The following is a 15,396-nucleotide window of genomic DNA, read 5'->3' on the forward strand; positions in this document are numbered from 1 at the left end:
TTTGCTTTCCCAAAATGCAGCACCTCGCATTTATCTGAATTAAACTCCATCTGCCACTTCTCAGCCCATTGGCCCATCTGATCAAGATCCTGTTGTAATCTGAGGTAACCCTTTTCTGTGCTGTTTCTAGATCAATAGTATTCTTTAGATAGTAGGGTGACCAGAACTGCGCACAATCTTGTAGAGTTTCCGGTCATTACCTGTCACTGCTCAAAGACCTTCTCATCTTTCCCTTTGTCTAAAAGCTCCTTGTACCATCAGCTAATGGGAAGAGTTTTTTTCCGGATCTGTTTTATTTCAGTCCGTCAAAACCTTCCATGTGCCATTCAGATCTCACCACCTGCTGCCCCACCCCCAGAATCTTCTTTATCCCCAATCTGTCTCTCCTTATTTAATTCAAGCTTCTATTGTTTATTTTCCCTATTATGGATTCTGAACCTTATCCAACATTGGTAACTTGACTGGCCTGTAGAAACATTAAGTATTCTAGCATTGCTCTACTCTTCTAAGGAAAATGTGAGGACTTAAGATGCAGGAGATCAGAGTCAAGAGTGTGGAGCTGGAAAAGCACAGCAGGTCAGGCAACATCTGAGGAGCAGGAGAATCGATGTTTCAGGCATAAGCCCTTCATCAGGCTTCCTGACAAAGGGCTTATGCCCGAAACATCGATTTTCCTGCTCCTCGGATGCTGCCTCACCCGTTGTGCTTTTCCAACACCACACTCTCGACTCTACTCTTCTAAGCATAGATCACCCTTTATGTTACTCTTACGAACCACTTGCTTTTTATATACTCAAAGAAGATTTTTGTGTCCCCTCTTCTTTGACTGCTGTGCCATTCCCATATGCTCTCTCTTTGCCAATCTTATTTTCCTCCTCTTCTTCTCTTTTAAACTATTTTATGTGACCTGGTTCACACTTGAAGTATTTACCTCACATGAATCAACACCTTTTCTTTGTTTCATTGTATTCCCTATTTCTCTCATTATACATAGAGCCTAGTTTTTGCTTCCTTTTTTTTGCCATTGCTGAAATATACCCAGCCTGTACCTTAGGCATCACTTCGAGAAAGATCACCAATTGTTCTATGACAATACTTCCATCAGTCTTTCTTTCTGTTTCACCTTGGCTAGTTCTGTACTGACTACATCGAAATTGCTTCTGTTGTGATTAAAATTCTATAATAGATTGCTTTTGCATTGTCAACCAAATACTGATGTTGCAATGATTACTCAAGCCAAATATCCCTCAACCCCTCACAGACATTCAACCCATTTCATTTCCCAGCAGCAGATACAACAGTGCCTCTATTTTAGGAGGGGTGGGCGCTTGTGGAACAGAAAATCCTACTGAACACACTTGAGGAATTCCTACTCCTCCTCAGCCTCTACCATAATCTCATTGATATTTGAATAATTACCAGTATCACCATTGTATAGTTTTTGCACACCTCTGTGACTTTCTGTGCAGATTTGTTTCTCTATCCCTTTCTCTTTCTCGCTCGCTATTTGGGAGCTGAAGGAATACTCTAAGTAGTGAGATCTTATTTTTGTTTGCTATTCAGCTCTCACCAAATGGACTCTGCCCTTGGCCCTTGAAGGACTTCCCTTCTTTCCATCACTGCAAACGTTGCCAAGCCCACGCCCTTTTTCTCATTCTATCTTTTCAAAATGCTTCACGTCCTTGGATATTAAGTGCTCATTCCTCACCATTATTGAATTGTGTTTCTGCTATTGCCACTATATCATATTCCCACACTGCTATTTAAGCCTGCAGTTCATCAATCTTATTTATCACACTTTTGTGTGTCTACGCATGTTCATGGAATCTTGTCGTTGCATTCTACAGAGTCCTTATTATCTGCTTCTCTTTAATATTATTAGCCAGCACATTTATTTTATGCACCTCAGTATGTTTTTTACTTCTGTGTTCTGGCACCCATCTTCCTCTCAAACTTATCTCACTTTAAACCCTCCCCATGCAGTTCCAAATCATCCTGAAGTGCAACTCGTTCTGATTGGTAACAGTTCATTCTGTCCAGAAATGGACCCAATGTTCCAAGAATTTGAAGCCCTCCCTTCTGCGCATGCTTCAAGTCAGAGATTGATCCTCCTCATCTTCCTACATCCGCTCTGGTCAACACATGGCAATGGGAGTGATCCAGAGATTACTATCCTCAATGTTCTACTTCTTAAATCTTACCTTGGCACCTCCATATGTGTCCTCTCTATGGCATTCATACCAATACATGGCACAAATTTTGTCTCACTCCTCCTCCTATCATAATGTTCTTCAACCTCTCCTTTACCCTGACATAAAGGGAGCTGCATGCCAATAACACTTACAGAAATGCTATCCACCCCACTAACAATTAAATCTCATATACAGCAGCATTTCTACATGTCATGTTCCCTTCTGTGCATTCTTTTTACTATTGGTGCCAGGTACACCTTCAGGACAGTGTCACTCCCATCAGTCTCCAATGTTGACTATCTGTATGAGAAGTTCATAGCCCTCAAAGACTCATGGGCTACCTGCCAATTCCTAATCTTCAGGATGGCCTCTACCATCTTCCAGGAGAAAATTAAGAATAATAACCAGGAATGCTAAATTCCATGCGTAAATTTAAAAAAAAACTTCCTGGAACATATGTTCATCTTCCTCACACTACTCCCATCTTGTGCTCCTCATGTCTTCTGCTGTCTTGTACCACTCCATTCTGTTATTTGCTTGCTGCTCTTGGATTTAAAGAATTTATGTTCACTTCATGACACCCTCATAATGATGATTCTGGTTTGAGAATATAGAAAATTGAAGGAACCAATGTGTGGCACCCAAAGTGTCATGTATTTTCTGGGATATTATCAATTTTTTTGTCATTATTTAGTTTATTCTCCAATTTAAAGTTCATCCTTTATTTTTCTTTACCTTCAAAAAATGACAGTCTGCACAATAAGCTGGACCCTAGTGTTGTAATTTGCACTTGTTGACACCATCACGCGAAGAAATAATTTACATTTATTGTATGGGATTAGCATTAAGATATCTGAATCCAAAATGCAATAAAGGAGGAATGAATAGACACTGAGCAAAGGATTTGGAGAATTGCTGCAAAATATTGGTAAAGGCAGAGGTTCTTAGAAGACTTTGAAGGGGTGCAGCAGGAGAAAAATGTGTGAGCAGAAATTTTAAAAAGAGTGTCAAGATATTTGGAGATTTTGATGATGTTATATAGGAAAAGGCACAAAACAGGAGAAGTTTGCTGGAGATAAACTTGAGCAAAGTCCTGGAGGGATTTGTAGTTGTGGTGGAAACCTTTAAATTTGATACTTTTGAGGTCAGGGATCTAGTTAAGATCAGTTACAATGGTGGACATGGGACAGGAGATGGGAACATTGGATAGAACTTTGAGATTAGTTTGGCCTGATAAAACCAGTAAGGAAGGTACAGTCAGCAGCAGAGGATCATTCTCTCACCACTGGGGAAATGTTGGTCTTTCAGTTGGAGGGAATTCTAATGCATGCAGTTTATGTCAATTTAGTGGTGCAGCAATTGTCAGGAAGAGCAATGAAAACAGAGCTGGATATAATTTGCTCATTTATGGAACTTGCCTCATGCTTCCAGAAAATTCCTAACATAGGACACAAATAACAAGTCTTTGAATTCTTACCTATATTCACTATGTACTTAACCGTTTGAAACTCTTAATTATCTGAAATTATCTTTTCATTATCTTTCCGCCTATATATTCTGTGCCTGTACACCTCATTTCACCTCACCCGATGAAGGAGCAGCGCTCCGAAAGCTTATGATTTTAAATAAACCTGTTGGACCATAACCTGGTGTCATGTGACTTCTGACTTTGTCCATCCCAGTCCAACACCAACATCGTATATTCAACATGTGCAATGAACGTTTTATGAGCTTCTACATATTAGCCTTGTCTATTGTTTTTATATTTGCAGATATACAAAAAGTTCCAAGTGTTTTTGAAGTGGTTTTTTACAATGAGACTGATGATCGTCCAGGGATGATGATGTGGAGATACCCAGAGCCACGTGTCCTGACTCTTGTTAGAATTAATCCAGTGCCTTTTAACACGACCGAAGATCCAGACATCAGCACAGCGGACCTTGGAGATGTCCTGCAGGTCTGTTAGAGATATTTTAATTTATCGTTCTGAAAAAGTCATAGTTGTCTGAAATGTTAACTTTATTTCTCTCTTATTTTGGATTTTCAGCTTCTGCCATATTTTGCTTGCACTTTTATTCATAGTATTTGTTTCTCACTGCAAAGTAAATTTTTTTAACAAGTCGGATCACACAATTTTTAGTCTTTCACTAAAGAGCACAAATTGTGATAAGGTCTGACTAATTTAGAGTCGTAAAGATGTACAGCACAGAACAGACCTTTCAGTCCAACTTGTCCATGCCAACCAAATATTCTAAATTAATCTTTTCCTATTTGCAGCATTTGACCCATATCCCTCTAAAGCCTTCCTGTTCATATACCATCCAGATGCCTTTTAAATGTTAGAATTGTACCAGCCTCCACCACTTCCTCTGGCAGCTCATGCCATACATGCACTACCCTCTGTGTGAAAAAATTGCCTCCCAGGTCCTTTTTGAATCTTTCCCCTCTTACCTTAAAACTATGCCCTCTAGCTTTGGACTCCCCTACTCTGGGGAAAATACTTTGTCTATTCACCCTATCCATGCACCTCATGATTTTATAAACCTCTATAAGGTCATTCCAGGGAGAATAACCTCAACCTATTCAGCCTCTCCCTATAACTCAAGCCCTCCAACCCCGACAACATCCATATTAATCTTTTCTGAACCCTTTCAAATTTCACAACACCATTCCTCTAGGAGGGAGACCAGAATTGAATGCAGTATTCCAAAAATAGCCTAACCAATACCTGTACAGCTGGGTTGGTGATGATTCGCCATGGCACATTTCGCCGCCGCCGATTAGCCACTGCCGGTTCGCCACCAGCGTTTCTCCACTGGGGTCGTTTGACCTCTGGAGACTATTCGCCACCAGAAATGAATATATGTAGTGATTGTTTTCCCTCCCGCCTGTTCTTTCATACTTCTCAGTCCCCTTTATTTAGTCAAGTACATACTATATATTGATTAAAAAAAAAGGTAAAATAAATATCATTTTATTGGTTTATATATAAAAAATGAGTTACAAATACTTGTGGTGGCGAATCGTCTTCAGTGGCCAATGGGCAGTGGCTAAGCGTCCTCAGCGGTGAAAGGGCAGTGGCTAATTGGCGGCAGCGAACCTGCTGTGGCGAATGGTCCCATCCCGGTACAGCTGCAACATGACCTTGCAACTGCTGTATTCAATGCACTGATCAATAAAGGCAAGTGTACCAAACGCCTTCTTCACTATCCTGTCAACCTGCGACTCCACTTTCAAGGAACTATGAACCTGCACCCCAAGGTCTCTTTGTTTGGCAACACTACCGAGGATGTTACCATTAATTATATAATTCCTGCCCTGATTTGCCTACCAAAATGCAGCACTTCACATTTATCTAAATTAAACGCCACTTGGCCTTGGCCCATCTGATCAATGATCTCATTGTGCTCTGAGGTAATCTTTTCACTTTTTATAAAATCCATTGTCGCTTGTGACATCACAAAATCTAATCTGCACGTTTTGCTTGTTGCTCATCAGTTTGCTTCACTTCTGTCAGCAGTGACTTGGTTTGTAGACCACTTGCCCTTGTTTCAAGGTTCAGATTTCAATCCCATTCCGTTCCTCGAGCACAAAAATCAAGACTCCAATGCAGTACAGGGGGAGCATTGTGCTGTCATATAAAATGTTCAAGCAAGACTCCTGCCTGCCTGGACAGATGAAAACGATCCATGGTACTATTCCAAAGAAAGGTGGAGGAGTTGTCCATCCTCATATTTTTCCCTCAGTAATATCCCTACAAATGATCTCTGGACTAGCTGATTGTTGTTTGTGGGAGTTTGCTGTCTGTAGGTTGGGTGTTATGTTTTTGACACTCCAACAGAGATTAGACTTCAAAACTTCATTGGCTGCGAGTGCTCAGAAATGTCTGGTGGTTGTGCAAATTGCTATGTAAAAGCAATGTTTCCCCCTGCTTTATTTGTAAAATTAAAAGCATCTTTATAACATTTACCAAGGATGAGAAAATAAATGAAGGCGGTACATAGTTCAATTTGGTCCAGAATTGGTGCCATTCATTTTCATGGAAAGATTTTGTTCTTAATGAGACTGACGGATTAAAGTCTGATGTAAAATTAAATAGTTGTGAAAGTTAGTGTTGCTTTTTGTTTAAAAGCAGATTTTTTTTCATGTTTCCTTAGAAATTTCGTGCAAATTTCCCAGGGCTCTAAAATTACAATTTCCCAATACCAAAGGGAAAATAAATGTTAAGTTGAGTGCAGTGTTTATACACGCCTGGCTTTCCGGACAGGAAGACAATTTTGATGCAGTGCAGTATTCCACAATACTTGTGGGGCAACACAGGTGAAAATGTTGCAGCTGTGTCTTCTTAACAAAAGTCAATACTACAACACTGGGCAAGGTTTTTCCTGTGGAGCACTATTTGCTTCTTTCCCAAGAGTGGATTGCATTTACATTTTTAAAATCATGAGTTCCTGCACCTCAGCCATGTGGTTTCTTGTCCATTCTGAAAACTTGGTATTTGCATCTAGTTAAATAATTCAACCCAGGATGAGGGTGGAAGTTCCTGCTGCACTTTTCTGAAGCACTACAAACCTATACTTGCAAACAGAAGTATTGGCTTGGTCTCTAACCTCACTTCTGCGAAACTGTTAAGCTGAAGTGTGCTACAGGTTGAAAGAAGGAGGAAGTATTTGCATGGCTTATCTGGGAAAGCTCAGAGAGGATGGAATGAATGGCCACCTCCTCTGGTTTGTGATTCCATGATACTGCTTCCGGGTCCTAAATTTTCTTTTGACTTTGAAGTTAAATTTTCCATGTTGTTTAAGAGAAAATAAGTGAAGAAACCCTTTGAGATGTTCTCAAAACGAAGATGATAAAAATCCAACGGAGTCTGATAGTGGAAGGCTGGTTGGTGACACGATTCTGTGGTCATGAAATGGAAATTTTACAAACAAACAAATGCATTGTTAAAATGGAAAAATGTACAGTTGTGAAAATATGGAAGCTAAGGAAACTCAAAATGTTGTTCGTTTGCCTTGTTTTGGGAGTCACGATTTGGAGATGCCGCTGTTGGACTGGCGTGTACAAAGTTAAAAATTACACAACACCAGGTTATAGTCCAACAGGTTTACTTGAAAGCACACTAGCTTTCGGAGCGACGCTCCTTCATCAGGTGGATGTGAACCACCTGATGAAGGAGCGGCGTTCCGAAAACTAGTGCTCCAATTAAACCTGTTGGACTGTAATCTGGTGTTGCGTAATTTTTAATTTTGTTTTGGGAGGGAAGAGCAAGAGAAGAAATGGGCTGAGACACCTCGATGGCAAGTAATTTAAAATTGAGGATACCAACACCTTGCATTTGTAAAGTGCCTCTAAAGTAGCAGAGGAACATGAAGAAACGAAATTTGACACCAGTCACATGAGATAATAGTACAGGCTTCAGCAAGTGGATTATTTTTCAAAGTGTCTCAATGGAGGAAGTGAGGTGGAAACAAGGTGGTTTAGGAAAGAAATTCCGGAACTTGGAGCTTGATGTGGGAGGATAGGGACTGGGAGGCTGTTTAAGAGAGCAGAGAGCCAGCCAAGCCTAGAGATAATGAAAGCATGGATGAGGGGTTCAGCACCAAGATGTTCTGAGGGAGGGACGAGAACTCTGGACTATGTTACAGAATAAGTAGACATTTCTGCTGAGGTTGTAGATGTGTGATCGAGAGCTCATCTTAGATGTACTTGCAATTCAGTCAGTGAGGTCATCATTTCAGCAGAATTTCAGTGCAGTATTTAGGTTATTTTCAAGATCAGTTTTGAAGATCAGCCGTGGTTCATACGCATGTTAGATCAAAAGATTGTGGGAGCAAGTCCCACTCTGGAGATTGATCACAGAAATCTAAGTTGACTTTCTACAGCCCAACTAAGAGACTGCTGCACGATATCGTAGAAATGTAGAAAGTAAGAACAGGAATAGGTTATTCAGCCCAGCAAGCCTGCCTTGTCATTCAACCTGATCATGGCTGATCCTGTACCACAATGCCATATCCCTTGACACCTACTGCTTGTAGAAATCCTTTGTACCTTAAGCGTATTCACTGACTTGGCCTCCACGACCTTCTGTGATAGAGTTTTCCATACCTTCATCACCTAAATGAAGAGATTTCTCCTCAGCTCAGTCCAAAATAGCCGACAGTGTAAGCTGAGACCATGACCCCTTGTTCTGGGCCTCCACGACCAGGGGAATCCAGTCTGGACAGCCCTGTCAGAATTTGATGCGTTTCAATGAGCTACCCTCTCATTTTTCTCAACTCCCAGTGCATACAGACCCAATTTTTGCTTAAAAGGCAAACGTACTACCCCAGTTTCAGATGCATGCTTTCCAAAATGAGGTCCCACCCTTCCTTTAAAATTTGCAAATCTATTTTGAAGGAGAGCAGGTTAGTCCTTCACAGTGTCCTGGGAAATGTTTATTCCTTAATCTACAGTACAAAACCTGATTACCAGCTCATTATACATTGGAGCAATGACTACACTTCAGCGGCATTGGCTACAAAGTATTTTAGGATGTCCTGAGGTTGTAAAAACCACTATGAAATTCAAACTTTTATTTTGATGGCACACTAGTGATGCCCGGTATCTACTGGGACACTTTTTAACCTGAATATAGTAGTTTTGAAAAATGGACAACTTACTGATATTCAAACGTTTTGTCTTGAAACTGGAGGAGCTTTATTTTGTTGCATGTAGCCTGTGCAACCTTTTAAATCAATCTGTTAGCTCATAGTTGGCTGTCAGCTCTGGAGAAATAATGGTCTCCATGGTCTGACTATTTTCTCGTGTTTACAGATCAAATACTGCTGTGTTGAATCAGACACTAATATTGGAATCATAAATCTGCTCTACTGTCAGGGCTACTTTTACTGCTGTAACGTTAAGCCCATGATACTAAAATCTACCTTCAAAATACAATTTGATATAAATCTTAAATGCTTGCAGAGTCATTCTAACTTTGGGAATTGGCAGAAAACTCAATGATATTGGATCAACTACCCAATTTATACTTAATGAATAGAAATACCAGTCAGGAATATAATGTGAAGGGTGCATTCTGAGGGAACTCTGAGTGGGATTCAAAGTGGATGCAGCATACAGCAGACAGAACCTTATTGGTGGTATGAGGTTGGGAGGATTATAATAAACGGGTATTAGATAGCTGGTGGAGTGTATGACAAATGAAGTGTATAGTGGGAGCAGTATGTAGAGAATGGCCTTTGTAACAGGTGGGTGCACTAGCAGGAGTGTGGGTAATGGGCAGGGGTGGGTAACAGGTGGGCTGTGTCAGAGTTAAGGTGCTAAAGGTGTAACCAATCAGGTTTTGCATGTTTTACATAATCAAATATGTCCTCTTGCATCATTTTGTCTTTTTATCTTTCTAACACAACCTAATTTGCTTGTCCTAATTGCAAAGGTCTGGATTTCTCTCTTCCTTTGGCAGTCCATTCAAATGGTGATGACACTTGCCCATGGCAAGAACCAGCACTTGGATCGTTTTAGTATTGGGAGGCAATTGCTCTGTTGCTATCATCATAGTTCTGGCTGACCAGAAAAAAAGATTCTCACTCTTTATCAACTCCCATGGACACCTTGGAATAATTTACCGATCAATATTCAACTTATTTTGCTGTGTTGTGACACAGCTCCTGTGACTGAAAGACTCATGTTAGAGAGCTGGTGGTCAATCAGAGGGCAGCAGTACTCTAATACTCCAATTGTACTACAAGGATTTTGTGGTGAGATGAATTTGGGAGAATCAGATAAGACAAATGCCACTAGCCTCTGCAGGAATATGTGCCGGACTGGGCACTTGGTTTGGTCTTTTGCAGTCACTAGTTAAACTCTAGTACTCCTCTTTCTCAGGAGCAACTGTTTTAAACATCCAGCTGTAGCCAAGACTTTGATAAACAGCCCAAACTAAAAACTAAAAAGTCTTTTTTTTCCCCAAGACAATTAGATATTAATTGCTGGACTTATCCCCGCTAAGGCAGGAAGCATGTCAGCATTACATTTGGTCTATAGAACTTGTACCGGAAAGCAAGCAATTCAGCTCAAGGGCTGTGTGTCAGTATTCATGCTGTAGATGAGTTTCCTCACTCCTATTTCATTTTGCCCTAGCAACATACCATTTTAATTCTTTCTCCATTATGTGCTTATCTAAGTTCCTCTCATGTGCTTCTCTGACCTAAGCAATGCTTCCTATCTAACTTTTACCTTTAAATTCTTCTTTCTTACTTTGTTAAGAGTCTTGACTTCTGGTTTAGAAGCACTTTCAAAACAGTGTGAGTGGCGCGAGCAAGCTTTTTAATGTTCTTTTCAGTCCGTAGCACAGGGTGAGAATCCTGTCATCTTTGCTGATTACCCTACGTATGATGACCCCAGATGTTATTACTGGAGTAGTCAGATCGCACACTGCAATTCCAGCTTGATAGATTTTTAAAATATGTTTGACTTTAAGGATGTTTTTCACCAAAATGCAAATTGCAATACCTTAGGTTTGGGTTTAACAATGAGACAGAAATATATTACACAAATGAAATGAAGATAAAATGAATGCATCAAATAATTACACAATACACAAATATAACGATTTCAAAATTCATGGTAAAATAAAGTCCTATTGATCTCCAAAGCGCTTCATTACAGCAGTCATACCAGACAGAATTTCCATTTCTTTCACATTTAAATGATGTAATTTTGCTATATTTTCAATTCCTAGTGTTCAGAATCTTAACATGTATTCCTGGAGACTGCACCCAACTGTGCTTCAACTTTCTCAGCCTCAAACAATCTCTTTAGGTTTTCACCAAATACTTCTGGTTGGAAATCTTTAAACTAAGCTCCTCCCACTGAAGTAACTTTTCTCTTAACATCTCTAAATTATCTCTCTTTCTCAGGAGCAACTGTTTTAAACATCCAGCTGCAGCCAAGACTTTGGTAGACAGCCCAAATTGAAAACTAAAATGCCTTTTTTTCCCAAAACAAGGGTGTTCTCCTAACCAAACAAAAAAGATCCACCCCTAATATTCTAAACTGTAAACTTAATGCAAACCTCCCGGGGTAAGCAAATTTCAGTTAGTCTCTCTGAATGATCTCTCTTGGACCGGTTTTAAAAATAAATCATTGTGACTATAGTAATAGCTACAAGGGTTGATCATTAAACACTTTCAGACACACACTAAACTCATATGCCACTAATTCAAGATTAAAAAATTCATACTAAGTGATGTTAAAATATGTATAAATCAGGGACTGTGTCATGACAAAAAGTTGAGTAAGTTAAGTCTGTACTGATTGGAATTTAGAAGAATGAGAGGTGACTTTAGTGAAATATAGAAAACCTTTAGGGACTTAAGGATATAAATGCTGAAAGGTTGTTTTCCCTTGTGAGAGACTCTAGGAAACAGAGGGCATAATCTCAGTAAGGGGTTGTCCATCATAGTCGAAAGTGTGGTGCTGGAAAAGCACAATGGGTCAGACAGCATCTGAGGAGCAGGAGAGTCGACATTTCAGGCATAAGCCCTTCATCAGGAATGGCTTCATTGTCATTCCTGATTGAAGAGCTTATGCCCTAAACATCGATTCTCCTGCTCCTCAGATGCTGTCTAACCTGTTGTGTGTTTTTCTGGTACCACCCTCTCGACTATGATCTCCAGCATCTGCAGTTCTCACTTTCTCCTAGTTGTCCATTTAATACAGAGACAAGGAGGAATTTCTTCTTCCCGAGGATAGTCTGTCTGTGCAACTCTTTACTGCAGAGGGCTGTCAAGGCTGGATAGTTAACTATATTCAAGGCTGCGATAGACAGATTGTTCTTTATAACTTAATGCATCAAGAGTAATGAGGAAAAGGCAGGAAAATGAAGTTGAAAATTATCAAATTAACTATGATCTCATTGAATGATGGAGCAGACTTGGTGGGCTGAATGGCTGACTTCTGCTCATACATCCTTTGATCTTATCACAGTGGTCACACTATGGTCTAGGGTTTAAAGCCTGTCCAGCTTTTATCAGGTAAGTGTAATGTTCAACTCATCTACTGATTGTAAGGGTCTCTCACACACAAACACCAGAACTGATTGCAGCCCATTGGAGACTCATTTTGTAAAGACTAATTCTTGCATGGTTAATTTTGAACAGGTGCCCTGCAGCCTGCAATATTGGGATGAGCTTCAACAACTATTTGTGGATTATCGTGAATTTAGCCTGTCCGAGAGCAAAGCTTGCGAACTGCAGCTTCCTAACGTTACTTTGGCTAATGACCAAAAGGAGCTCATAGCTTCTGATCTGTGGCGAATCGTTCTCAATAGTAACCAAGAAGTTACAGAAGAACTGAGGTGAGCCAACACTGTTTTGACAACTGCCTGTGGAGTGGGCTGATAATGGAATCATGTAAGGAGAGCACTGTTTTGAGTTTTTGTCCTTGATTTGCCATCCAAGACCAAATTATGAATGGAGTGAAATTCTAGGTGTTTGAAGGTTATGATCCAAAATTCTGATGCTTGTATCTGATCTTACAGCAAGTCCCATCCACCCATCACTACTCACAGCAACCTAGATTGGCTTCTGTATGTACATTTAAAATTCTTATGTTCTCATCACTCTCTGGATTTTTCACCTCCCACCCTATAAAACCCTCTGGCCTTACAAGAACTCATTGCAGCTCCTTCTTTTGATTTCCTTCCATTGTTGGTAACTGTATCTTTAACTATTGTGAAGCCACTGAGCTCCATCCTAACATCTGTAATATAATGCTAAGTGTCAGATACTGTCTGTTAATGATTCTGTGAAGCACCTTGAGATATTTTGCTTTGGAAGAGCAGCTATTTTGCAAATTGTTATTGCAAGAGTCAATCTTGAGATGAGTTCAGGCTGCCTCAATTGTTTTTGAGAATGCCTGCATACAAACTCCTATGCACTAAAACCACCTGTAACCTGGAACTGAATTGATTATTGAGAAGCCTTAGGCAAAGGTCCAAGCGAATGAAGAAGCTAATGTAACACCCCCCCTGTTTAAATGGGGGTGGGTGGGTGAGTAGAAGACAGGAAGCTGTAGGCCGGTGAACATGGCTATTTGAAGTTCTTTCTTAAGGATGAGATTGGGAAGTACTTGAAAATCAAAGAGTGTGGCACTGGAAAAGCACAGCCGGTCAGGCAGCATCTGAGGAGCAGGAGAGTCGACCTTTCAGGCATAAGCCCTTCATCAGGAATGACGATGAAGCCATTCCTGATGAAGAGCTTCTGCTCCTCAGATGCTGCCTGACTGGCTGTGCTTTTCCAGCCACTCTTCAGAACTGAGATGAGGAGGAATTTCTTCAACCAGAAGGTGGTTAATCTGTGGAATTAATTGCTGCACAGAGCTGTGGAGGCCAAGTCATTGAGTGAACTTAAGGCAGAGATGAATAGATTCTTGTCTGGTATGGGGATAAAGAGTTATGGGGAGAAGGTGGGAGAATGGAGTTGAGACACATATCAGCCATAATTGAATGGTGGGGCAGACTTGATGGGCCAAATGGTCTAATTCTGCTTCGATATCTTATCATCTTATGGAAGATAATCTATTAACTGATCTAAATTGTGAATAATGATAAACTGTTTTATGATTATGTTGCAGTTTGGAGGAAAGCTTCCCTCAATGTCTAAGATTTTGCACCTGACTATTAGCGTACCTGACCCTGAAAATGCTTCTTGTTATTGCATAGACTAAAAGGACTCTGATCTCCAGCATCTGCAGTCCTCACTTTCTCCAAGTACTTGAAAATGGATGGTAAAATAGGGCCGAGTTCGCATGGCTTCGTCAAGGGGAGGTCATGTGTGACAAATCTATTGGAATTCTTTGAGGAGGTAACAAAAAAGTTAGACAAGGGACAGGATCTGTTTGTATTTCCAGAGGGCCTTTGACAAGGTGGCACACAAGAGGCTGCTCAATAACATGAAAATCCATGGTACTGGGTCAAGGTATGAATAGTGGATTGGCTAGCTGGCAGAAGGCAGAGAGTGGGATAAAGAGGTCTTCTTTCGAAAGTCGCCTGGTGATGAGTAGCGTTCCGCAGAAGTCTCTGTTGGGACCACAACCATTCACATTATACATGAATGATCTAGAGGAAAGAACTGAGGGTATTCAAGCTTTGTTTCAAATGACGCAAAAATAGGTGGAAGGTCAGATAGTATTGAGGAAGTAGGGAGACTACAGAAGGACTTGGACAGACTAGGAGAGTGAGCCAAGAAGGGGCAGTTGGAATACAATGTGGGAGAGTGTGAGGTTAAGCAACTTAGTAGGAAAAATAGAGGGATGGTCTATTTTCTAAATGGGAAAGACTTTGGAATTCTAAAGCATAAAGAGTACTTGGGAGTCTTAGTTCAGAATTGTCTTAAGGTTAACATGCAGATTCATTTGACAGTGAGGAAAGCAAATGCAACGTTAGCATTCATTTCGTGAGGGCTAGAGTACAAGAGCAGAGATGTACTGTTGAGGATGTAAAAGGCTCTGGTCGGACCTCATTTAAAATATTATGAGCAGTTTTGGATCCCATACCTGAGGAAGAATGTGCTGATATCGGAGGACATTCCGCGGAGTTTAGAAGAATGTAGAAGAATGGTCCAAGCGATGAAGGAGTTGTCATGTGAGGAGCAGTTGAGGATTCTGGATCTGTATTCAATGGAGTTAAGAAGGATGAGAGGGATTGCAATGAAACTTGGAGAATATTGAGAGGTTTGGATAGAGTGGACATGGAGAAGATGTTTCCACTAGTAGGAGAGGCGAGAACCGAGGGCACAGCCTCAGAGTGAAGGGATGACTTTTTAGAACTAAGATGAGGAGGAATTTCTTCAGCCAGAAGATGGTTAATCTGTGGAATTAATTGCTGCACAGAGCCGTGGAGGCCAAATCATTGAGTGAATCTAAGGCAGAGAGAGATAGATTCTTGACTGGTATGGGGATCAAAGGTTAAGGGGAGAAGGTAGGAGAATGGGGAGGTGAGAAACATATCACCCATGATTGAATGATGGAGCAGACTTGATGGGCCAAATGGCCTAATTCTGCTTCTATATTAGATTAGATTCCCTACAGTGTGGAAACAGGCCCTTCGGCTCAACTAGTCCACACACCAACCTTCCAAAGAGTAACCCACCCAGACCCATTCCCTCTGACTAATGCACTTAACTCTATGGGCAATTTAGCA

General features: G+C 40.6%; 1 protein-coding gene across 6 annotated transcripts in view; it reads left to right on the forward strand.

Moving 5' to 3' along the window:
• The window catches only part of LOC122548836 (vacuolar protein sorting-associated protein 13B-like), a 968,370-nt gene that overhangs the window by 836,762 nt on the left and 116,212 nt on the right, over nt 1-15,396 (forward strand). For all 6 annotated transcript variants that reach the window (XM_043687672.1, XM_043687667.1, XM_043687669.1 and 3 more), the window contains 2 exons: nt 3,965-4,149; nt 12,356-12,552. In XM_043687672.1, coding sequence (XP_043543607.1) covers nt 3,965-4,149; nt 12,356-12,552 — 382 coding nt within the window. The remainder of the gene's footprint in view (nt 1-3,964; nt 4,150-12,355; nt 12,553-15,396) is intronic.

The sequence above is a fragment of the Chiloscyllium plagiosum genome, chromosome 4, assembly GCF_004010195.1.
Source record: "Chiloscyllium plagiosum isolate BGI_BamShark_2017 chromosome 4, ASM401019v2, whole genome shotgun sequence".
NCBI classification, from domain to species: domain Eukaryota; kingdom Metazoa; phylum Chordata; class Chondrichthyes; order Orectolobiformes; family Hemiscylliidae; genus Chiloscyllium; species Chiloscyllium plagiosum.